The sequence below is a fragment of the Cygnus atratus genome, chromosome 1, assembly GCF_013377495.2.
Source record: "Cygnus atratus isolate AKBS03 ecotype Queensland, Australia chromosome 1, CAtr_DNAZoo_HiC_assembly, whole genome shotgun sequence".
Lineage (NCBI taxonomy): Eukaryota > Metazoa > Chordata > Aves > Anseriformes > Anatidae > Cygnus > Cygnus atratus.
The window spans coordinates 78,738,987-78,763,594 of NC_066362.1; the positions used below are offsets into that span (position 1 = coordinate 78,738,987).

Genomic DNA, 24,608 nt, shown 5'->3' on the forward strand with positions numbered 1-24,608 from the left:
AGCCAAGTTTTGTGTTTTTCTCCCTTCAACCCACCTCAGACCCCTAATGATGTTCTCTTCAGTTACTGTATATTCATGTCTCCTTATCCAGCCTGGTGACAAATGGACATTACCAGATCAGTGCCACACTGTGACATGCTTTCCAGGTGATTACACCGTTCTGGAGAGTCACCAAATTAACTGTGAGAGAATGCCAAAACCTGTATGTCACAGCAATCTTCCTGCTGTTAAGGTTGAAGAAACTTGTGGCTGCCGATGGATGTGTCCATGTAAGTATCTATCTTTGCATGTATGTGCCCCCTCTCCATCCCTTGAAATATTTATCAGAAAGGTAATGCTGAATTCAATAAAGAGATGCTAAGCCATTGCATAAATCAAAGATGACCGAGGTGGGAGGAACTGACGGTGTACATCATTTAGAGAGCTGTATGCATGAGGGCTCACTGATGCCTGGAACATGTAGTAGTATTAGCAAGTTCAGGGCCATTATAAATTCATTTTTACATAAGGATAGCTACAGTGCTTTATCTGAGAATCTTACTATCAATGTCCAAAGCTGTTGGAACCAGAAATGAGGATGCATGGGGGAAAGCAGAAATTTATCTGAGCAAACTGTAAGCAAATGATGTATTCTTGGTCCATCCCTGGGCTTTAGGGTTTGGCCTGACATTAGTCAAGCACATGTACTGAAGACACAACAACAGAAAACTCTCCTGCTGTCACAAAACCTCACACTGAGTGTGGCATAACAACCACACGGACACCAGGGTTCTTTTAGGATCAGTAACTGCTACTTCTTTATTGATGACATAACTTCATCTCTCTCTTACTGAGGGCCTAACTTCATCTCTCATATTGAGGGCATAACTTCATTATCCGTGTTGCCTCCCCATATTGAGGACAGACTCCCTTCTTATACTATTTGCCCCACAGCATTCCTTTTCCACTAACTATTCATTGGTCAACTACTTTGCCCGGCAACCACAAACGCCCAGCAACTTTCATGTCTTAAGGGCTGGAGAACAAGCAATCGAGACAACGAGGCTCTCTTGAATCACCCTTCTTTGTTCCCCCTAAACTCTTTACATTCCTGATGGCCTCATCGTTAAGAGTCTGATGTTATCACCAACCATGGGGCTTGCCGACCCCCATGGCCACACTCCCACAACTGAGTATGTGAGCAGAAACGGTGAATCACTCTGCAGAAACCGTGTGATTAGTGCCTTGGCTGAGATGTCAGGAACAGAAATTAGGTGCACCCACTTGAATTTACAGAGTGGAGGGATTCAATCCTGAGGCTGGTGCTCCAGTTTTCAAAAAGAGAGATTCTTTAGGATAATCCCACATTGGGATTTTTCATTGTCTCATTCAGAAACAACATTTTTGTTTTGATATGAAAACTCCAAAAAGGTTGAAAGACTTCACTTGAAACATCATAAATATTTTACAGTTTAAAAGATAGTCTTAGTGATACCTACACAGAAGGCGCATCTCTAATAATCTTCTTGATTCTGAATACATTGATAGCACCATGAAGGCATTACTCTTGGCATTCAAAACATGTCTTCATAAAGAATTTCGGAAGGTTTGAAATGAAAATTACAATTCCTATCATTAGTCAATTGTCACGAAGAGTCCTATAGTTCACTTAAGATTGCTGCTCTTTAACATGAGCAAACATTTATTTCTCTCTTTATAAATTTAATGTACCATGATACCCCAAGTTCAACATAATTTCCCAAGATGAAAGCTTGTGAGGGAAAAGTGGTAAATTTTCAAATGTTATCAGAGGAGGAAAAAAAATGCAAACAACTCCATCCAGTTGATCAAAAACCCATGGGTAAAGTACACTCGTTTCAATGACTACTTAGTGAAAGCAGATTGATGCCATGTCAATTATACCAACATCAACAGTAGAGCTGAAACTCACATCAATGTCTAAGGTTCACAGATGGGCATGGCAAAATAGGTCTTTAGTGGGAGGTCAGTGTGCTTTAGTGAGTTAACATCTCTGTTGTTATGGGTGGAGTCAGGTTAGATAATCTGTGCTGCAGAAGCATAGCAGTGCATGCTTAATTGACTGAGATTTAGGGAGGTAGTACTCAGTTATTTAGAGATCTAATGCCCTTTCAACCAATTGCTTATCAGTGTAGCAACAGAAGTAATTTCTTCTATTTTAATTCTGTAAAAATCCCAGTTAATGTAATTTCATAGAATGGTTTGAGTTGGAAGGGACCTTAAAGACCATCTAGTTCCATCACCCCTGCCATGCACAGGGACACCTCCCACTAGGCCAGGTTGCCCAAAACCCCATCCAGCCTAGCCTCAAACACTTCCAGGGATGGGGTATCTACAACTTTTCTGGACAAGCTGTTCCAGTGCCTCAGCACCCTCATAGGAAAGAATTTATTCCCAATGTCTAATCTAAATCTACCTTCTTTTAGTTTTGAACAATTATGCCTTGTCCTATTGTTACATTCCCAGATAAGGAGTCTTTCCCCATCTTTCTTGTAGGCCCCTTTTAAAGTACTGGAAAGCTACTATAAAGTCTCCCTGGAGCTTTCTCTTCCCCAGGCTAAATAACCCCAACTTTCTTGGGCTGTCTTCACAGAAGAGGTGCTCCAGCCCCTTGATCATTTTTGTGGCCCTCCTCTGGACACACTGTAATAGGTCTTTCTTATGCTGGGACCCCAGAGCTGAACACGATACTCCAGATGGGGTCTCATGGAAGCAGAGTAGAGGGGGAGAATCACCTCCCTTGACCTGCTGCCCACACTTCTTTTGATGCAGCCTGGGATATGATTGGCTTTCTGGGCTGCAGTAGCACATTACCAACTCATGTTGAGTTTTTCATCAACCAACACCCCCCAAGTCCTTCTCAGAACTGCTCAATTTACCACCCAGCCTGTATTTGTGCTTGGGATTTCCCTAACCCAGGTGCTGGACCTTGCACTTGGCCTTGTTGAACTTCATGATGTTCGCACAGGCCCACCTCTCAAGCCTGTCAAGGTCCCTCTGGATGGCATCCCTTCCCTACTGTGTGTCAGCCACACGACACAGCTTGGCATCATCAGCAAACTTGCTGAGGGTGTACTCAGTCCCACTGTCCATGTCACCAACAAAGATGTTAAATAACACCAGTCCTAATACTGATCCCTGAGAAACACCACTTGCCACTGGTCTCCACCTGGACATTGAGCCATTGACCACAACTATATGTGGTCAGTTGAGTGTGACCATCCAGTCAATTCCTTATCCACCGAGTGGCCCATCCATCAAATCCATCTATAATTTAGAGACAGGGATGTTGTGTGGGACAACGTCAAATGTTTTGCACAAGTCCAGGTAGATGATGTCAGTTGCTCTTCCCTTATCTGCCAATGCTTTAACCCCATAATAAAAGGCCACCAGATTTGTCTGGCATAATCTGCCCTTAGTGAAGGCATGTTGGCTGTCATCAACCACCTCTTTGTTTTCTGTGTGCCTTAGCACAGTTTCCAGGAGGATCTGCTCCATGATCTTGCTGGAGCAAGACTGACTGGCCTGTAGTTCCCCAAGTCTTCCTTTTTCCCCTTTTTAAAAGTGGGGATTATGCTTCTCCTTTTCTAGTCACTGTGAACTTCACTGGAATGCCATGATTTCCCAAATGTGATGGATACTGGCTTAGCAACTTCATCCAACAGTTCCCTTAGGACCTTCAGATGCATCTCATCAGGTTCTATGGACTTGTGCACATTCAGGTTCCTTGTAAAGTGTCTTGAAACATTGCTTGTCCAAAACCGAAATCAAAGCCCTACTGAAAATTATAACTAAAATGTTCTTCATTTATAAACAAAAGTGATTTAAAGACTCTGTACCTGAAGAAACAATAGCATAAGAAGTTGATATGCCCCCCTTCGTTTAATCACCATTCGTTTTCTCTCTTTTTATTTATTTTTTTATTAACTTTTCCCTTCGTATCTCATTGAATTATTTTCATAAATTTAGGAAGAAAATGTATTGTTTCTTGCAAAAATGTCTACCTACTGTATGTGTATCTGAGCCCTGAAATATTGACAAATGCTTTTGCAAACAGGAAGTACTTGTAGAAGTGTTTTTATTATGTCATGTAACTGAGTTCAGAGGATCAGGATCAGGAGTTGCGCCATAAAGCTGCTTGCTTGCTGAACTAGTTATAAATATTATAGCAATATGATTTGTTGTGTGATTTGTGGCTCTTGGGTATTTATGGACAACATTTACATGGAATGCATTCATACATTTTGTGCTACAGAATACCTACGAGAAATTTAAAAGGATTCCCATTATCCTTAGAATTTTTTTAGATGTCCATGAATAAAAAAGGTTGAAAAACTTTGTTTTATTGCTAACTTGTTTACTTGTTTCACTGTTGTTTACACAAGAAACCTTACAAGCTGGTTCAGCTGGGAAATGCAGTTTGAAGGTCAAGGAACGGGAAACAAATTATTCTTAGCTCTCAATGGAAGCCAACTTGCTGAGTTATTAGCAATGAGAATTTTCTTCCTGCATTTTTAGCTGTTACCTCTTTTATTGCCCTTATTGTCTTTAAGCAAAAGATTTGAAAATGTATGAATCCGAATCATCCTTTTGTTCAGGTTCTGTTTAGGTACTTGTGGTATTTGTTTTCCAGTTTATGAAGAAAGAAAAGGAAGTGTTTATAACATAATGACCAGAATATTGAACTGTCAGTTGGCTATTACTTGACCCTGCATACATTTTTTTCTCTTCTCTTTTTCTGTTTCCCATCTGAAAAAAATAAAAAATATCCCTTTGAATTCACTTTTGACATTTTTGATAAGAATGAAATAGTACTGTGTTTGAAACAAAGTAATACTGTACAGAATAAAAAGCAATGTCACAATAAAAGTACTGTGAGATTTAAAGATAAGTATGTTACAGCCTTTCTACAAATAGAGGAGGTATACAGTTTCCTTGATTTTATTTTTCATATTAAATTTATTAATAGATCATGTTCAATGTGAGGGAGCTTCACAGTAAGCGATTTTCCAAAAGTTTATCCAAGTATTTTGTAGTTCTAATTGCTTCAGACAAAGATACTTTAAAAAATGTGATTTTTTTAAAGTAATTAAGTGATTTTGTGATTGTGTTAATTTCTTAAATTTACTTAAATTTAAGATCAAATTTATTTTAAACTTAAATTTTAAGTTAAAAGTTTCTTATCAATGATTTGCTACAGCATTCGCAATTCAATAACTTCTTCACTTCTATTCACTTCACTTCTATTAATTAACTGCATGTGCCCATAATGATTGTGAAGAAATAGTCTAATTTGAAGGAAAGCAAATGCTTACAAAGCTTTTTTTCATTGATTTGCAGGTGTCTGTATGGGAAGTTCAACTCGGCATATTGTCACGTTTGATGGGCTGAATTTTAAACTGACTGGCAATTGCTCCTACAGCTTGTTTCAAGATATGCAACATGATGTTGAAGTTCTTCTCCATGAAGGACCATGCAGAGCAACACTGAAGATGAACTGTATGGACTCAATTGAAGTGAAACATCATGGCGTATCTGTTCAGCTCTTCAGTGACATGACAGTAAGCTAAACACAAGAAAGTGATCTGTGCATTGTCTGCTTATGCTGTAGAATTTTAGGTTAGGAGGACAGATTTGTTTCTTTTATCCAGTTTCTGCTCCCCTTGCAGCCTATTCTTAGTAATCTAAGAAAATACCTCATTTAAATCTCATGATGCGTTCTACATTCAAATAATAACCCATGTTTCTCTTCTGGTTCTCCCAATTGTGCTGGGGTGACAATGTCAAGGAGGTGGAATTTGGCAATGTCTCCCAGACACTTCTGCCAGAAAGGCAGGGATTATAGACAGGACATACTGCACTCTGATTCTCGTTTGTTGGCAGAGATTCTTTACACAATGTTATCATTTAGCGTGTGGGAGAGCAGTCTCTATTCTTCACACACCTATGCAAGACTGTGGCTACCTGAAGAGTTAGGGAATCAGTTCCTTAACTTTTGTGCTAGTGGACTCCAGCCTCAGAAGAAACACCATCTTAGGGATGTTTTTGCATATTTTATAGACAGAGAAGTATTCAAATTCTGTATGACAAATTTGCAGTCTCTTTGTTCCTAAGGCATACGGGAGTCAGCTAGCCTACAACAGTGATCTCCTCTAACTCATGCAGTAAAATAGGACAGACAAAACCACTGGTGATCAGTCAAGGTGGATAACCTTGACTTTCACTGATGTTTAATGATACTCAGGGTCTGGAGGTAGCGTTTTAGCTTCATGGAATTAGGCTACTGGTCTGTATATATGCGATGTGGAATGAATGTCCTCATATGGAAAAATGCTGAAGAAGTTGTTTGAATAATAAACAGAATGTAGGTCAAGTAATTCTGTGCATGTTTAGAACCAATAAAAAGTTTCAGTTTGCAAAAATAATTCTTATATCCAGGTTCAGTCAAAATGTGTTTAAACTGTAAGGATGGATTGATTTTTAACTGCTTGTCACAACTGATGTGATGATCTTGCCTTTGTGAAAACAGGTGGCTGTTGATGGTAGAAGCGTTCATATTCCCTATTCTAGCAATTTGTTTGAAGTCACTGTCTATGGAGCAATAATGCATGAAATCAAGTTCTCCCATCTTGGCCATAATCTCACATTTACTCCGAGAAACAATGAATTTATTCTTAAACTTAATCCAAAGAGGTTTTCTTCAGGAACACAAGGGCTTTGTGGTAAGTTTGAAAGCTAGTGGTTTTAACAGCTTCCTACTTGGGCTTGAACTATTATTTATATTGGAATTTGTGTGATCCTGAACCTTGTAAACTCTCTGAGCAGATCCTGTGTTGCTGGCACACTGATAATCTGTGTTGCTTTTCTACTATGTCCATCAGTGTAACAGCTCACTGATTCCCAAAAATACCTTAAAAAGAACAAGGCTAGGCATCTGTCATGTTTTACTTGTTTCACATTATCTGTTCAAGGAGACTTTTTTCTGTTAAATGAGGCTTTAACCTTAGGTTCTTGCATATATTTGTGCATTTATGTGAGAGGCATATCCTATGCTTGGAGTGAAGGTGAAGGGTTTGTGGGGGATACCTCTACTTAGGAGAGTTAATTCTATGGCATCTTTTACAATAGATTAGACATCTATGGCATAATATGTGTCTCCTGTAATAAGGAAACAAAACTCAGGGTCTTTATGCCTATCTTGATAACTGCTATAAAAAATATCGACTCATCTTCCACTTGGAGTTCACTGAGCAGCTCCAACCAGCTCTGTCTTGTGCATGTTTTCTCTAGGTTTATTCTACTGCTGACTGTATTCAGACTGTTTCTTTTCATTTTACTCACCCTCCTAGGGGTGTGTGACCAGAACCATGCCAATGACTTCACATTACGTAATGGCTCTGTCACTTCTGACAGTGGCATATTTATTCAGGACTGGACATTGAAAGAGCCAGGGAAGATCTGTGAAGTCCGGAGAGAAGATGGATGCTCTGAGCATGCTGCAAGACATTGCCACCTCCTGCTCTCCGATCGGTTTGCAGAGTGCCACAGGTTAATCCCCCCCAACATGTTCTATGAGTCCTGTGAAGAGAGCAGCTGCTATGAGGATGAAGCCTGCGAGATGATAACTTCTTACGCTCACATCTGCAGGGAAAATGGGATCTGCATAGATTGGAGAACGCCTGAGTTCTGTCGTAAGGAATTTACCATACAGATACAGATATAGTACAACAGATGCATAAATTGTTTGACTCAGTGATGATGATGATAATGGCCATCTTGTCAGTGCAATATTACCTTTTGAATACCATGTAATGGGGCAGAAGTTGCAGGTCAAGTTTCATGTATTCTTCTCCTGGCTGTGTTTTCTATGTTGGATGTGAGAAAGGAGTATAGCAGGATATGAGAGCCTTGCAAATGTCCAGAGCCTAATAGAAGTGCTAGTGCTAAAATTGGCCAGTTGTTTTGTATACTCACTCCCCTAAATTTTTATAGGCCTAAGAATTCCTGCCCTATCTTCCTGTTTTTTTTTTTTCCTTTTTTTTTTTTTTTCTGACAGTCCTGTTTTGAAAGATCTGCCAAAATGCAACATTTAATTAAGTACAAATGAGTAACTCTTGAGGTAGCTAATTCATGCTGTTAGTCTGTCCGCAGTGATGGTTACAGACATTCAGTATTCACTTACAGTGTTTCTGGTTTAGTCAGGTACCTGAGATGTGTATATATGTAGGGATTTTCTCTCCCAGCTAGCCCTTCATGTGGTGTCTTGATATCCCAGTTGTTTTTTGCATCTCCTGCCTCTCTGATTTTTCTAGGTGCCTGTAGTCAGTTCTTGTTGCCTTGTTTCTTTTCCCTTATGCTCCCAGATACTTTTTAGTTCATAAGTGGAGAACCGACATCCTAAAGGCATCATACCACAAAAAAATCAATACATAGTTTGATTTTCTTCATGTTTTAAGCACAGATTGGGGAATTATGGAATAGGATGTGAATTTGACCCATGTCTTCAGTTAAAGTCTCAAATATCTGTCCAGGACAGGTTAGTGCATAACATGTTGCTATTGAAGACTGGTTCTTTTAAGAAGCAACACCGTCCAATTGAAATGCAGACCCAGAAAAGAGAGGGAGAATTTTGCCTGCAATTTTCCAAATTTACTGGTTCAGTCAGACTTTGCAAATTGTAATGTCCAAGGCTCAATGTCAGTAGAGTACCTTAATAACTCTCCGCAGCCTTCAAATTCCTGTCTTTGTTACACAGCATGTACCAGGATAGCCAAAGTATTGCCCATTTTAACACTAGTTACATAAAGAAGTTGTTAGCGTCCTGACAATAGCATCATCTCTTCATGCAGGTGCATACGTGCAACTGCCAAAAATAAAATTGCCAATTACAGGGACATTATACAGGATGCACTAAAGACTAAATAGACAGTACAACTTAATCACCCTACCACTACATGTTTAATAACAATGGCATGATTCTGAAGTAGCTTGGTTTATTTCTATTTCCCCTTCCAGTAAATCCCTGTCATTTTTGTAGAGTTTGATATTTTTGACATGCCATGCTGGGACATTTCAAACTGCACAAGTCTTTCCTGACAAGTCTTTTCCTGGATGGGTAAATATACTTTCTGGAATATCCCATAAAGACAAAGCCTGTTCTCCATTCTGTGCTTGTTCAGTTCCACTGCCTGAGCTTTACTTGCTCCTTCTTGGGACGGTGTATATGTTGAGTGGCATCTGGTGGACTTCCAACTTTGTCTCAGTGGCTGGGAATGTGTAGCGAGGAAGATTCCCTTTTCCCCAGTGCTACCCTCAGACTTGTGCTGCAGCAGCCTATAGCCTGTACTGACAGCCATGTAACTCAGACATATAATATATACCCCTTGAGCAGGCTCACCTTCACAGTAATGCTCACTGGATAAAGTTTCTACTTCAATAATAATACAAGCTTTATATTAGTGTGAAGATCATACGGATTGCTGACAAGTCACTGAATTACCAATATTGGTACGTGTTGGGATTCAGCTTTGGGTGGAGAGGAAGCTTTATTCACCTGGAAATATGATGGACCTTGGTACATTTATTCTGCATTTACAAACCAGGTGACAGCACATGTGGAGGTGACCTAGTCAGTTTTGAACTGTGTAGCTTAGGTAGCAGTAGTAGTTAGCAAGTTTTGCTCAGAAAGCAAAAATACTCAGAAGATAAATGGCAGCAGAGTGCTTTTCAGCAGCTTTTTCAGCTCATTTATGTGCAGTGTGGACATGTCCTCTAGGTACTTGCCAATACTACCTTCCAGATGAATTGCATTTGGATAGGTAGTTAATCCTTGCACGGTGTATGAGACAAAGACCTAGTTGGTACAACTCAGGAAAGCTGTGGTTCTTTAAGCAGGATGTTGGTTGCACTTAGCAGCAGGGTTTCCTTGAAAAATATTTTGATAGGAAACAACATCTTTTATAAGTTTGTTTTTTTTTTTGAGGGTTTTGTGTTTAGTTTTTTGTTGTATTGTTTTGCAGGCCCAGGTTAGAAAGCAAATGCATAACAGACTGCTGCCCCCTCAACAGAGGTGCAGTGACATCTGGCAGAGAAGCAAGGGTCAGGAGGAGGAAGCAATGAGTAACAAGAACCCTTTTAACGACCTCTGCTAAAGAAAGGCTTGTGTAGTCAACCTACCCTGAGATTATCTGCTGCTGCTCATCCTCCATATTAGCAGGGCACACTGGCAATGACCATAACAACTGAAGAATTTAAACCATGATCTGTAATCAACAGTAAGAGGGTGGCTTTATGACTGCCTTCAGCTGATCTCAGACCAGAAGGCCAGTTCTTTTCTCCCTCTTCCATCTCCAGCTGTGCATTCCCACTCCTTTTGCTGTGCTGGCAGTAGTCTTCACATGCTTCCTGGTGAGCTCTGAAAACTACCCATAAAGGGAAAAAAGTGCCAGCAAGAAAGAGCAGCTGGGGTGAGTTATCTCTAAGAAAGAGAGGGGACTGCCCCTTCTAATGGCAGCCCTCGTCTAAGTTGGTTTAATGTGACCTTGAAATCCCAAGATTTAATGTGACCTTGGGAGTGATCCCAAGAGCACTGCACAAACCCTCCTAAATATCTTGGTTTGGTTAAAGAACACCAGTTAAGGGAAATTTAAGAAAGCTGTGCCTGAGCAGCACAAGGAGGTTGACTGGCAGGTGATGAGCTATTGGGCCTAGTGCATTATTCATCCCAGCTCCCTCAGGTTTAGTTGTCCTTTTTTGTTTGTATGGCAGTACAGGGAGGGAAAAGGCAAGCCAGCAGTATGTGACATCAGGAGTTAGGTAGAAGTTAAAATATACTACAGGTAAGAAAGTAGCAGCATTGTCACCTGGAAGGAAGTGTGTATTTTCCCCATCTATCACAGGCATGAAAAACAACTACTCCTCCAACTCTCCATTGAATACTTAAACAAGGATGCCCTGTCTCATCTGATCTGAACCACAAAGTCAAAGTGAATACCAATGCAAACTATATCTTTTACGGTGAACTCGATAAGTGATTTGTGTTGATGAACTTGAACTTTCTGTAGATTTTCACAGAGGTTATATTCTCCCTAGGAATACCTACTAGGAATGGCTACTGTAAATCAAAGGCAGAACAGCCAGCTGAAGAGATGTCAGTACCTAAATCTACCAGAAGAGTCTTTGAAATGTGCTGTGCTTTCACTTGTTTACAGGAAACTGATTTTTTTTCCCCCAGCTTTTCTTTTACTGTTCTTTTCCCAGTCTGGAAAAAAAAAATCGTGTTTTAGTGGATCCAACCAACTGATAATGAAATATCAACGTGATTATAGTAGCACCATACAGGCTATTTTCTGATGTAGATTTCGTTTGAAACTAATTTGGCAGAAGAATGAATCTTCTAGTCATTTGGTTTTCAGCTTTATTTTTCCATTTTGTTAATACCTGCAGTCATTTCCCTTTTATTCAGAGGCAATAAACACTGAAATAGCCAGCCAGGAGGGTGGCTTGTTGAAATACTTTTTTCTGAGGCAGACTGTGGAGAGTCCTTAATGCTTACTCACCTTATGTATCTCTGAGAGAATTTTACATACAAAATGCACAGTCACCTGTGAATCATGTGGGACCTGGCCTCTGGAGCATAAAGGCAGTAGTGTGTCTGAGGTGGCTTTCTACAATCACCTGATTGTTATTGTACCAGTAAGATGAAAGAATGTTTAAGAATGATTTTGTGAACATTGGTAATGTTTATCTCATGTCCTGACACTGATCCCATGTCCTGACACTGATTATGTGCATTTCAGTCCCACGTGCCCAAGGCCAGAGGCCAGTTTGAGACGAGGGCATTCACATGAACTCTTCTATACTTTGCAAAACATAACTACTTCATTTCTTCTTTCATTGGAAAACCATTGCCATTTTACACAGGCCCACAGGCTTTTTAATATTATATCTAGAGTCAGGGTTGTTTCCTCATTGTGTATTTTACACACCTGGCTCCTTCAAGAGGCTACATTGCATGAAGTATGTTAGAGGTTGTAGCATTGGTATGGATTCTACTTAGGAGCTGTCCAGGTTCTAATGAGCATCAGTATTAAACTCTGAAATAAATTAATCTAATTTTGTGCAGAGAAGGTTTACAAGGTTTTCTCTAGGGCTACAATAAGCACCAGTCCTTACTGACTTATTTGCAGATTTTTTTTTGGTGAATGAGTTTTTCTGGAAAGCTGAATATAGTCTAGGTGGCTACTAGTACAGATTTTTAAGCAGGCAATTTTTCCTATTTTTCATGGGTAGACCTTTTGTATTTTCAGAATCCAGACAAAGCATTTCATAAGGGGATTGGACTCTGTCAAGTTCTTGTGGCTTTTCAAGATTCTCTGTACATGCTGGACTATGATATGTGTCCACACGTACAACCACTACGATAGACTCAAACAAACCAGAAATAATTGCATTTAGAATTTCTTGAAACAGAAAAGGGTTAATTTTAAAAACATTTCTTTTCTGTTTCCTTTGGCTAAGAGGTGTGTGTGTGTGTAGACAGGTCATCTGATGAATGTTTGCTTGTTTGGGAACACATCTCTTCATTCAGTAATTTTCTGTCAGTGTTTTTTGTTAGGGGACTGAAAAAAAGGCTTTATAAACCTCACAGCAGTAACAAACTGGGAAATAAGAAACGCTTTTCCTAGTTGAAGCTGCAGAGAAAAATAAAGTAGACTTAAGGGAGTACACAGTACTGAAACAGTGTCCATAGGTTTCTCAAATAGCTATAGCCTTAGTTTTATGATTGCTTTTAGAGACAATACCCTCAGTGTTGTGAATTCATGAGCAAAAAATTTTATGAGTTGGCTTAGGGGAAGTGCAACTTTTCTTGACTTAGGGCAATTCAATTAATATGGTGCAGGTATCCAACAGATTCAGTGTCGGAGTAACAAAATATTCTGTTTATTAGCTTTCTTTAGTTGCCTGGGAACACTGCTACCCCTCAAGTTGTCAAAATCTCTTTATTCAATACTGTAGTCTGTCCTGGATGTGTCCTAACTTTGTACTGTTATCAGTGCTTCTCTAATGCATGTAAAGATGGTTCCAAATTCTGTCTATTATCCAGTGATGTTTAGCTCATTTAAAACATTATTAGAGTAAGTTGTTCTACGTTGATTCTTGGGACCTGAAAGTGTAGCTTGACGATTATTTCCATGGACTGTCATTTAATGACTTCAATCAGTTTCTACTGCATATTTTGCTATTCTTAAAGATATTTTTTCAAAGATGTTAATGGCTGCAGAGGACAAAATATGTTCATCAGATGATGGCTTTCAAAAAACTCATCAGAATTCTGGAGGATGTATGGGTGGAAACATCACTCTCCATTTCAAATCTGCATCTAAAGAGTTTTTTTCTGTCTTCCCCAGCAATGAAATGTCCCACATATTTGATATATGATCACTGTCACAAAGCCTGCATAAAGCACTGTGAGAATAGTACCAAACTCACTGTCTGCAAGGATTATCCCACAGAGGGCTGCTTCTGTCCAGATGGACAGGTGATTTTTAATGACAGCTGTGTTGGTGAAGAGGTCTGCACACAATGCATCAGTGAAGATGGCATGCACCATCAGGTAACTATATGCTTAGCAGGTTACCTTTGTAAGTGGTTGGGGTTTGTACTTTTGCAAGTAAGTCTGTCCTTTAAGTCTAACTACTTTTCCCTTTGGATGCTTTATTTTCTAGCTCAGTTCCTCATAACCAGCTGGCTGTTGGCCCCATGTAGCTCCTCTAGTGTGAACCTAGTGTGAAATTGGCTGGGATGGATATATAATTCACAGCTGGGTCTATACACACCCGGAAATGCATGACAAATTTGTGTGGAGGGAGGGCTAGAGGGAAGAAAGGAGGGATGGCGTAAGTCAACATTTACCAAGATAAACATTTCCATTCAGCAGGCTTTTACCAGTTGACAATTTAATCATTAATCTTGAACACTTGCTTAAAATGTATAGTATTACCTTTGAAAAGCAAACTGAAATATTTTCAGTGGTTGGTGTGGAGCCGTGAGACCAAGATGACCTTATGTCAAGCCATACTAGCCTACCTCCTTTTTTTTTTTTTTAAACAAGAAATACATGCAGATGAGGATCATTCTTTTGATGGAATTCATCATTTTATTTTTCTTGAAAATCCACTTTCCTCAGCTAAGTCAGACTTCTCTGTGGCAGAATGGGATGGGGAATAGCTGTGAGTGGTGGGTGCCAGACTTCAGTGAAACAGACTGTTGATTTCCCCTTCAATATCACACAAGTGGGTGCACAAGAACCTCCTTATATCCCGTTGTGAGTGTGGTGTTGTTCCTCTTCACCCACAACTCCTTAACTCTGAGAGTTTTCATCTAAGTCAGCCAGACCTCTTAAATCTTCAGTTTTGTTATGGGACTTTAAGAAGGCTTTAGTTTAAGTATTTTATGGGCTTTAGATTCTTAGGAGTTTTTTGGATGGTCTTATCATACTTGCAAAATCTGCTGTTAAAGAAAGTCATTTTTGTAACACGGATTTTCTGTAAATAACAGAAGTCTGTGTGTGTGGTCTATTTTTTCAGTAAAAAAGTTGAATTTTAACATGTAAATAAATATACTCTTAATAACTTTATAACACAGACTTAAACTCACATTTAGTTCAGCAATATATGTGTGCAGTGAATCTGAAAGGAAAAAAAGGCAGTTTTTGGATGAAACACCTTTTTTAAATACAGTTTGCATTGATTAGCGTAAGATCAAGATTATTTATTTTTATTTATTTATTTATTTATTTATTTATTTATTTATTTATTTATTTATTGTCATAGCGTACTCGCGAGTAATGCACTTGACTTGGTGAAGCAAGTGGTAAGAGCACTACTGTTCCAGTACAGGAACCACACGAGTCACCTTCCTTTCACTGCGCCCGCCACCTGCTGGTGCTGCCACAGCACAGCTCAGGCGAGGTGGATTCAGCACATTTGGCTTGTATTTTGTATTAGCTTTTGTTTTAAGGTTACAGTATCTCCATGCATGTAGCCTTCGTTTTTGTGTGTTCTGTTGTGGATCTGTTTTAAATACAGTATTGTTGGTTTTGTGTAGTGCTTATAGAGCCGGTAAAAAAAAAAAAAAAGTAATTTTTGTGTAATAAGAGGAATTAAAAAAAATTCTTATTATTTCTCTTGACAGAAAAAGAATAGCATGCAATGTATGTAATTTCTATCCTAAACACAGATCAGCTGTGCACAACTCCCAGAGAGCCTAAGAACTCTTGTTATTATATTATGATTCTATATGAAATGGTTATTACAAGTGTAGATTAAAGTGTAGTGTCTGTATCCTTTAATCCCCGAATCCTTGGGCATTGTAGTGCATTTTCCATTTAAATAACTGCTTCAAGCTCTCATGAAGAAAAGCTCAGCGCACATCTTGAGAATAATGTTTGCAGTGATATCTGCTTCTTTCTGCAGAAGTTCTGAAATTCATGCGAGTTGTCACACACCCCTTAGTGGAGTCTTAACTCTGAGAACCTCTAGCCTGTACCCCAATGGCAAGGCTTAGATGCAGCTGCTGTGTGGATGGGGAAGTGGCAGGCAGGGCAGGATCAGCTCACACAGCCGTTTTGTGTATCCTCCACTGCAGGATTAGCCGTGTGAGCAATGTATCAGGCAGTGCAACTTGTAGTGGGTTATGATTTCCTTAAACTTCGTCTTTCCCTCTGGTGCTCTTTCCTCTGTTCCATTCTACCCAAGATAGTGCTAGAGCTTATTGAATTCTCAATACTGATATTTATACAGAGCTCTACTAACACTGTTCTATCTTTTGTCATGTCATCTGATATTAGAAAGAGACTTATTTGTGCTGAGGAAAACCTGTCAGAAAATTGAGGCTGGTGAAAATGTTAGAGTAAAAGTTGTGATTCTTGCTTTGTGTTCTGAAATGTCTAAATGCTTTTCACATCACTGTCTGCAAACGTAGGCATTCCCTATCAGCTTCTTTCTCAGGACTTCCTAACCCTGAGTCCATTGAAAGCTCTGGCAGAGGGTTCTGAGTGGCTTTCTCAAGCCCTGAGATAATGTTCTTTACTAGAAATACGTCAATGAAAGCTTTCCTTGACTAAAATAGATTTCTTGCGGATTAACCAACCCTATGCGATATGGTTTCTAAGCTTTGTAAAACCTCTGGTTGGCTTGTTCTGGCATGCCTCCTGTTTTATCTTTGCCATGGTGTTAACCTTTGAAAGTAAAATATCATTTTTATTGTCCTTTCAGATTCCTGTAATGTCTTAAAGTACATAGATATCTCTAGGTGCAGGTGGCAATATGTTTCCTTTCTTTATTACTGAGGGTCTCAGCAAGCTTTTATAAAATGCATTTCAGAGATTTCTGATTGACACATTTTCCCTTAGTGGTGTCCTAACCTACTTTACATGTTCTCACCCAGAACCTGGACTGACTGTGCAAATTAACTTTATTGTTCCATAGTGCATTTTTTCACTCTTATCTACCTATTCAAATGGATGTTAAATGTATATAGCTCTTTATAGGTAACTACATCTTTAAAATCAATGATTTTCCTCTCTCTAATGAGAGAGACCAGTGGTTGAATAATGATGTACTTTACTGGCAATTTCTGAGCATGCTTATTACCTCTTGGTAATCAGTACAGGAGTGATTGTTTCAGATTTGGGCTTGCTGTAGCGTTTTTCCAGCCAGCAAACCACTGGGAAATCAAGTGGTGAGACCCAACATATTCTTGATCAAAAATACGCACTGTTTATTTCTCTATGTTTAAGTGCCACTAATTTGGGAAGGAAGCCACTTCTATGTATTTCCTAAAATATCATTGGTTCCCTTATTATCACTAAACATCCATCATGGTATGTAGTCCACTGTTACTCTCACCATAGCTTGTGATTGCATTTATAACATCTGAGCATTTCTTGTGCATAAAACAATAGTAATTACTCATCTAATTCATGCATACTTTACATGTTTTGTTAAATTGGTACACTACAGTCATTTCATAATTATGCATCTCCTTAGATTCTTACTGTTAACAGAGCAACCAACTAATCTCTCGTGTAGTCTTCTTGTTTTTCACAGTAATTTTTCTCACCCACTCCTACCACCAATACAACAGTGATCAGGATATTAGATTATTAGATTTCTTTCTAACATTTTTTTTCCTTTCCATGCAGCCCATGGAAACATGGATTCCCTCCAATGAGCCCTGCAAGATCTGCACATGTCTAGACAATAGGAGAGTAAACTGCACTCTCCGACCTTGCACGACTACCAAATGTAAGTTGGTCTAGCTCTGAGTATGATTGGACTTGAACTGATTTTTTTTTTTTACCTAGTATTTTAGTTCTTATCCAAGCTTATTTTGTTTTCTTCTCACTCCAGCTGTTCAGTGTGGTCCCTGTGAAGTTCCTCGTCTGCGCAGGGACCCCAGCCAGTGCTGCCCCGAGTATGAGTGTGGTAGGTTCTCATAAACCATTGGATTCTTCTTGGTACGTGTTTTTATCACATGTTTCAAAGGTATAAAATCTGCATCTTTATTTAACACATTTTTTTTAATTTTTAACTCACTGAATGACTGAGTTATCATCTGTGTAGAAAAAAAAAGAGGAAACTTCAAACTTGACTTTGCCCCTTTTTAAGAGATGAAGAAGGGAATAGAGAATTGTTTTTATTTTATTTTATTTTATTTTATTTTATTTTATTTATTTTATTTTATTTTATTTTATTTATTTATTTTTCCTAAGTGACACACTGAAAGTGTCTTTTTTTTTTTTTTCCAAGTACCTATTTTTGTGTGATCTGTGTTTGCACATCAGGTACAAAATCAGAACTAGAATCTTCATAACCTAAACTTGAACTGTTCCCTTAGCTATTTTTGAAAACAAACACTGACCTGCTGAAATCTAACTTGCTTCGTATTTTAAGATAGCAATTGAGTGTAGGGAATAAATGAAATGGGGACGTACCTGCATGTGTATGTCTTTTCTAGAAGACTAACTAGTCAGGCATGGTCTTGACCACTCTCTCAATTTCTCTTCTTAGTCTGTGATCTAGTTTCGTGTGATTTGCCTCCTGTCCCTGTCTGTGAGTTTGGCCTGCAGCTTGCACTGACCAACCCTGGAGAATGCAGACCAAATTATACATGTGGTAAGATATATATATGTATATTTAGCACTGAGTGATACTGGGGCACTGCATTTGAACAACACGGACAACATCCTTTATGCACTACATTTTCCCTCTGAAAGATTTTCTTTGGGAGCCAGTAGACATACAATGATTTCACAGACTTGAAAGAAAGTTATTGTTGGCACTTTCTGAGTACACTGTTGAATTAAGGAAAAGACAAACACTGTACTCTTGGATATGTGTGCACTGACCCTTATGTTTATTTTATAAATCTTTCTGTATATGAGAGAAGATATATATACGTATTTGTCAGGATAGGAACTTCTGAACGTGCAGTACAATCTTTGACCTGGGTCTTTTATATCTGCATTACTTAGTTTATTAAGTAGATGTATAACAGTTTGCAGTAGCAATTAGTGCCTTGCTGCCAGAGAACTGTCCTGTTCATTTGCAGTGCTCTGAAATGCTCTGTGCTTAACCTTCTTCTGCTAGCTTGTAACAGAGAAGCATGCAGTCTAGTTCAAAGACCTTTCTGCCCACCACATCGGGAGCTGACTGTTAAGAAGACAGAGTGCTGTGATAAATATGAGTGTACCTGCAGCTGTACTAACTCAACAGTGAGCTGCCCTCCTGGATATATATCCAGATCTCTCACCAATGACTGCGGCTGCATATCTACTACCTGTGTTCCAGGAACGGTAAGCGGGATGAACAGATAAGATTATCTTTTGCATATGGGGGGACAACATCACAGTAAGAGGGTAGATAGATATAAACAAAAGACCAAACAGACTACCTGAAAATGATACATATTTAATTTACATGTCTGTGAGAAAAATGCACCCTTGCAACATACCGTGCTTGTTTCATTACAGTCATTTTATTCTGATGTAACCAACACATTTTTTTGTCACTTTGAGATACCCAGATGATTATATCTATATGTAACCTTTTGAAACTTCAAGGCCATTCAGACGTTTGGAATTTCAGAGGCCATTCTGATTTATTTATTTATTTATTGATAACATGTATGTGCTTTTGGATGAGTACAGTTACTGTATTTTAGAATTGCATACTTTCAATCCTATATTAATTTATTGACATATTTGGGACACCTTATACCTATACTCCTTGTGTGCCTTGATACATTTGCCTCTACCTGTTTATCTTACATAAACTACATGGCCACTTTTAATTTTTTTTCCACATCAGTACCTAACTCTGTTAAAGCTTCACAAGGATGAATTTTTCCTAATTTTGCCAACTTTTTATTAAGTCATTATATTATGTTAACCTTCAAGGTAAGGTTGCTTAAGGAAAAGTTGCAGGGCAGTATAACGTGTTCACTAAAGCAACCTTACCTAGCAGCTTAATATAGGGTTACTCTGTTTTGCAGCTCAGGAGATCTAGGCTTTATTTTCTACTCCTGAGTAGTTCATGACCTTGCATAAGTCATTTTATTTCTCCGTGATCTACTTTCTACATCTATAAAATTAACAAACATTTATGTCTTTAATAACATGTTGTAAAATTTACTAATAGAGAGTTCAATATAAAAGATGGCACTGCTTTTGTGGTAGCTGTGGTGGCCTAAGGATACAAGAATGAATGCTTGTAGCCCAAAGTAGTATCTTTTCAGATTAGCAGATACAGTTGGCAGAAGTTTTGTGTGCATGGCTCCTTCTACAGGACTTGCTGTTTATCATCTCTAAGTGTTGTATCGCATTATACTTACAGTGAAACTGAGTCAGACCCTGGGCAATTCCACTGAATGCAAATAAAAGTCTCCATTCTTTATAAAACAGCAGCTTCGGCTGTGCTTACTTTCCTTTCCTCAAAAGAGTGGCCACAAATTTAAGATCTTGTGTTTCTACTGTCTTCAAAATATTAATAAAACTTATGGTGGGTTTCGTCTTAAAAATCAGCCTTCTGAAGCCAGCAGTGTGTCCTTACAGCAGCACAGTATTCTTTCATGTATAAATTGTTGTATTCCATAGGTGTGTGTGCATAACAACATTGTCTACCCCATTGGGAAGACCTGGGAAGATGGTTGCAGAGAATGTTCTTGCACTAGTACAAGAGATGACATTACAGGACTTCAGATGATGGAATGTCGTGACAAAATATGTAACACTTTCTGCTCTCGGGTGAGTAACATTACTCACACAATGAGCATCTGCATTAGCCAGTGGAGTCCTGATAGGGAACTAAAATGATTCTTTTTAAACCTGCATGTTTAGAGAAACTAGAGAAAAATAGAAAATATGTGTTGTAGCAATGAATTATCTTGGGAACAGAGTCTAGAGGGCCTAAGTATTACTGACTTTATTTTAGAAGAGAAGTTATGCTGCAAATGTTAGAGACCACCACAAATATATTTTGCCTCTTTCTAAAACTTTCAGTGTATACATAGATTAACTGACTGTTTTTGATGGTACTAGACAATTCCATTCAGGAAAAGAAGCTCCTCCCTACTCTGTGGTCCAGCGTTCACAGTCTGTGAGTTCAGACTCAGAATATTCTCTGTAAATCTTTTACTGACCCAGGGTTTTTCCCATAGGTTGTCTCTCCTATGAACTGTGAAGTGAAGCCAAGAAGTGGCTCTTTCTTATTTTTCTTTCTCCCTCAGTGCAGAGGCAAAGATGAGCTAGTTAATAGTACGCAAATATTCAAGCTGCTTAACTGCTTTTTAAATGTTTATATTGGGCTCTATATTGTATTAGCCCAGGAAAATTTGATGAGTTGGCCAAGCAGCATGTGTTCCAGATGTGTGTTGTAACATCAGTGCTTTCAGTGGTCCAGTGGCCAATGTTTGCATGTTGGTCTGTGACTCAACAGTGTCATTCTGTAATGACACTCAGCTAGGATTTCTCAGTGGGAAATGAAAGGGAGAGCATGCTACAGCAGTAGCTGCAAAACCTTTTAAAAAAGGGGCATGTAGTCTGCTTCTGTGTTTGATTCACTGTGCTGGCTGGGATGCTTCTGTAATATCTTGGGTCTTCCAGTGCTGAATGTGAGACAAGAGTCACTTGATTTTTTTTCAGCTCCAGGAGAAACCATGCTCTGTTTGCTCAGAAATACAGTGAATTTCCAAACAAATATGTCATACGCTGTTCATACCGAGTCTTCATTAGAAAACTTTGCAAATACAACTATGAAAAGTTAGAGGCGTTCTTTTTGCTTTCAGAAGGACATTGACAATGTGTCTGGGAGTCAAAGACTGTCAGTGGGCATAGAATATGTATGTGCAGCACCTCATGGATGAGTTAGCAATGCTGTAGAAACTCTATATTGACTGATTTGTTTTAAATTTAAACTTGAATTTACATTAACTTATTTTAAAACAGTTAATCATTTATTGCAAATTTGACTATGAACATTTCAGTTATGCAAGTTGATGTATGAAAAGCAATTATCTTTTCTCAAGTCTGTTAAGCTAATTGTCTCTTGGCTTACAAAAATTTCAAATGCCTTGATATCATTGTATTTTTAAATATAATTTAATTTTCCGCCCCCTCATCAGAACAAAGCTGGACAGAATATATGTATGTGCACATGAAAAGGTGTGAACTAAATATAAATGTTTTTTTGAACGTTTTCCTGTGCTGTGACTTGAACAGCATATAATTGTGTAGGACCAGAGCAGAAAATCAACCCATAAGAAAAAAAAAAAAGGAAACAAAACAAACAAACAAACAAACAACACCCCCCCCAAAAAAAAAAACAAAAAAAAAACAACCCAAACTACTGCTCTTCCTGTAAGTATAGTGTTTGGTCAGAAAAACTTCAAGATGCCCAATGCAGTGAAAACCATGAGGGTAGTTTACAGCTTTTGCAAGAGAATCCTTTTGATTTTTGTTCAGTTCATAAAAGAGACTCATTTTGAGTATGGAAATGATTATGAAATATTAGATCTAAAATATCTGGCTTTATTTTGGTTTATAGCCATAATTTTATCAGTAATCTGTTATTCTAAGAAAATATCATTAATACAGAGCTACAGTTTCTTTACAAATAAGTCTTAAGCACTGCAGTCTCAAAAAGCTTTTCTTTAAACAAACAAGTAAACAAACAAAGAAAAAAGCTTGGAGGAAATTATTCATTTTGGAACTCTGTCATTTCTTCTGTTCCTTTAATGGCTATCAAAGTTGCAGTACCAAAACAGTAGCTGTTGGACAACCTGTAGAGCTCAGATTTTATTTTTCCTTAGTTTATTCCTGATTCAGCGAATTTATGTATCAAGAACCACAGAGTTTCTGTAGTCCAATTTGAATTGACCCTAATGCTTATTGTCCAGTTCAGGTTAGATGACACTGAACATTGTATTGGTGTTAAAGACAGTTTAATTGTAGATAATTACTAAGATGGTGTTTATATTCCCTTCTCTTACTGTTACTAATTCAGTTGCCAAGTTTTAAAGTTGTGAAGTATCATTTTTGCCCATGTCATCTGAATTCCGTGAAAACAGTTTACAGTTTTCTACTTAGTGATACAACAACAAAAACAAATACACAAAATACAAAAAAATCCCACCCCACCCCACCCCAAAACAAAACAAAACAAAACAACAACAAAAACAAACAAACAAACAAAATCCCCAACAATTAAACACTTAAACTAGCTCCTTCACCCTGATGAGTGAGTGGTGCTACTGTTCTCCTGTGCTTGACAAAATCAAATGCAAATCTGATCTGCTTTTTTAGAACATAAAGAAACACTATAGAAAAAGAATGGATGTTTCATTAAAATGAACTGATCCCCAAATTCTTTGAAGATGTTTAAATTAATAGCAAATACAGCCTTCTCATTTGCAAACCAGTTGTGGATTTGCCTCGTTACATGTCACAGTCCTCTCACTTCTGTTGTCTTGTATCTTTCTCTTACCGAAATTTTGAAAGCAAGCAGATAATTGTTGTAATTATTGCGTCTGCCACAAGGAGGAGTGGTGTCTGTACCTTCTTACCCTCCTGGAGCTTCTTCAGTAACGATTTCTCTGAGTACATTAAAATCTATCTCTTTAGAAAATCATGGTGATAAAATGGATAACAGCTTTCAAAACACCTTAAAATCCCTAGTGTACTAAAGTGAAGGGAGCAATTGCTTTCTTAATTTCTATAAATGTTCTTGAAGTTAGGAACATAATAAGTAATATAAAAAAGTGCAATTTAAAGTATTGGATAATTTAAAGCATTGCACGGTTATGAGAAGAGTGAAGCATAATTTTCTGGGATAAGTGTTTAAGACAAAACCATTTGGCTAAGTGTGTGTAAATTAATTAGTGTAGATATTCAAGACTTTTGATGACGGTGTTAAATTAAAATAAAGAACATTTGTACCCTATGTGGAAAGGCATAGCAAATTATGGTTGTAATCAGTGCTGACTCTGAAATCCACAGCCTTAATCTCCAATATTTCAAACTGATATTCTCCTTCAAAGTAGCAGAATTTGACTTCTACATGTAAAGCATGGGAGTAAATGGCTTAGTAGTGCATATTAAGGAGGTCAAATAAATTAATTTCAAACAAAGACTGTTGTTTGAGGATTAGATATGCAGGATCCTATTTAAAATTTGTGAAAGTCTTGGTGAGAAGTAATTTCAAACATCCTGTTTGGATTTTCAAGCTTACTTTATTAAGAAAATTAGGAAATGATACCTCAATATTCTAGAGACTTTTAGATAGCGAATTAAGTCCTCACTTGGTGTAAATGAGCTTAGCTCCAGGGAAATCTCTAGAATTATGCTGAGTCATCACAACTGAAGATTTTGCTTTCAGCATTCCAAATTCATTTTTATCTATCCTATTAGGTTTTTCTCAGCCTCTCGTTCTTTTCATTCTCTTTGATTTCTCTAATGCGCTCTAGGGACTATCATCTCAATATGTAAAAGGCAAATATTGGAGCCTTTTTAAAAATACTGGGTGTTGAGTAATACTTTCCATTATTTCTTTCCTATGTTGTTGGCCAGAAGGCAGCTGACAGAGTTTTCTGGCCAAAACCTTAGCAACCATGAAAAGATGAGCTATGCATCCCGAGCAACATTGGAATGAAACAGGGGAGTGCACAAATGCACCAAGTGCACAATGCACATTGCGCAAATGCACCTGTGCAGATTGCTCCAATAGTCCTGAGTGAGTGATGAGACCAAAATGTGCATTCTCCAATTGCTACAGAATTAATCTGTGTTTGTCTTCTATTTGTCACAAAGCCAAGCCCCAAACCAAAAGCAGGCTTAATTACACCTACCATGTAGTATAATGTCTTAATCTTTGTAATTTCATCTTCCATGTGGTAGAGCCATTTATCTCTGCATTTATGTGATAAAACAGCCAGATCTGGTGGCAGAACTGAACACTTGTCAGGTTCTCTGTAGCAGCTGCTTATTATCACTGGCAAGTCTACTAAGGATACTTGCCCAAATGCAAAGGGTG

General features: G+C 38.2%; 1 protein-coding gene across 1 annotated transcript in view; it reads left to right on the plus strand.

The window, feature by feature from the left end:
• VWF (von Willebrand factor) overlaps positions 1-24,608 on the plus strand; it is a 146,669-nt gene that overhangs the window by 97,998 nt on the left and 24,063 nt on the right. Inside the window, exons 33-42 of the mRNA XM_035540538.1 lie at positions 92-269; positions 5,359-5,579; positions 6,548-6,740; positions 7,368-7,709; positions 13,428-13,633; positions 17,225-17,327; positions 17,433-17,507; positions 18,093-18,197; positions 18,672-18,877; positions 20,177-20,326. Coding sequence (XP_035396431.1) covers positions 92-269; positions 5,359-5,579; positions 6,548-6,740; positions 7,368-7,709; positions 13,428-13,633; positions 17,225-17,327; positions 17,433-17,507; positions 18,093-18,197; positions 18,672-18,877; positions 20,177-20,326 — 1,779 coding nt within the window. The remainder of the gene's footprint in view (positions 1-91; positions 270-5,358; positions 5,580-6,547; positions 6,741-7,367; positions 7,710-13,427; positions 13,634-17,224; positions 17,328-17,432; positions 17,508-18,092; positions 18,198-18,671; positions 18,878-20,176; positions 20,327-24,608) is intronic.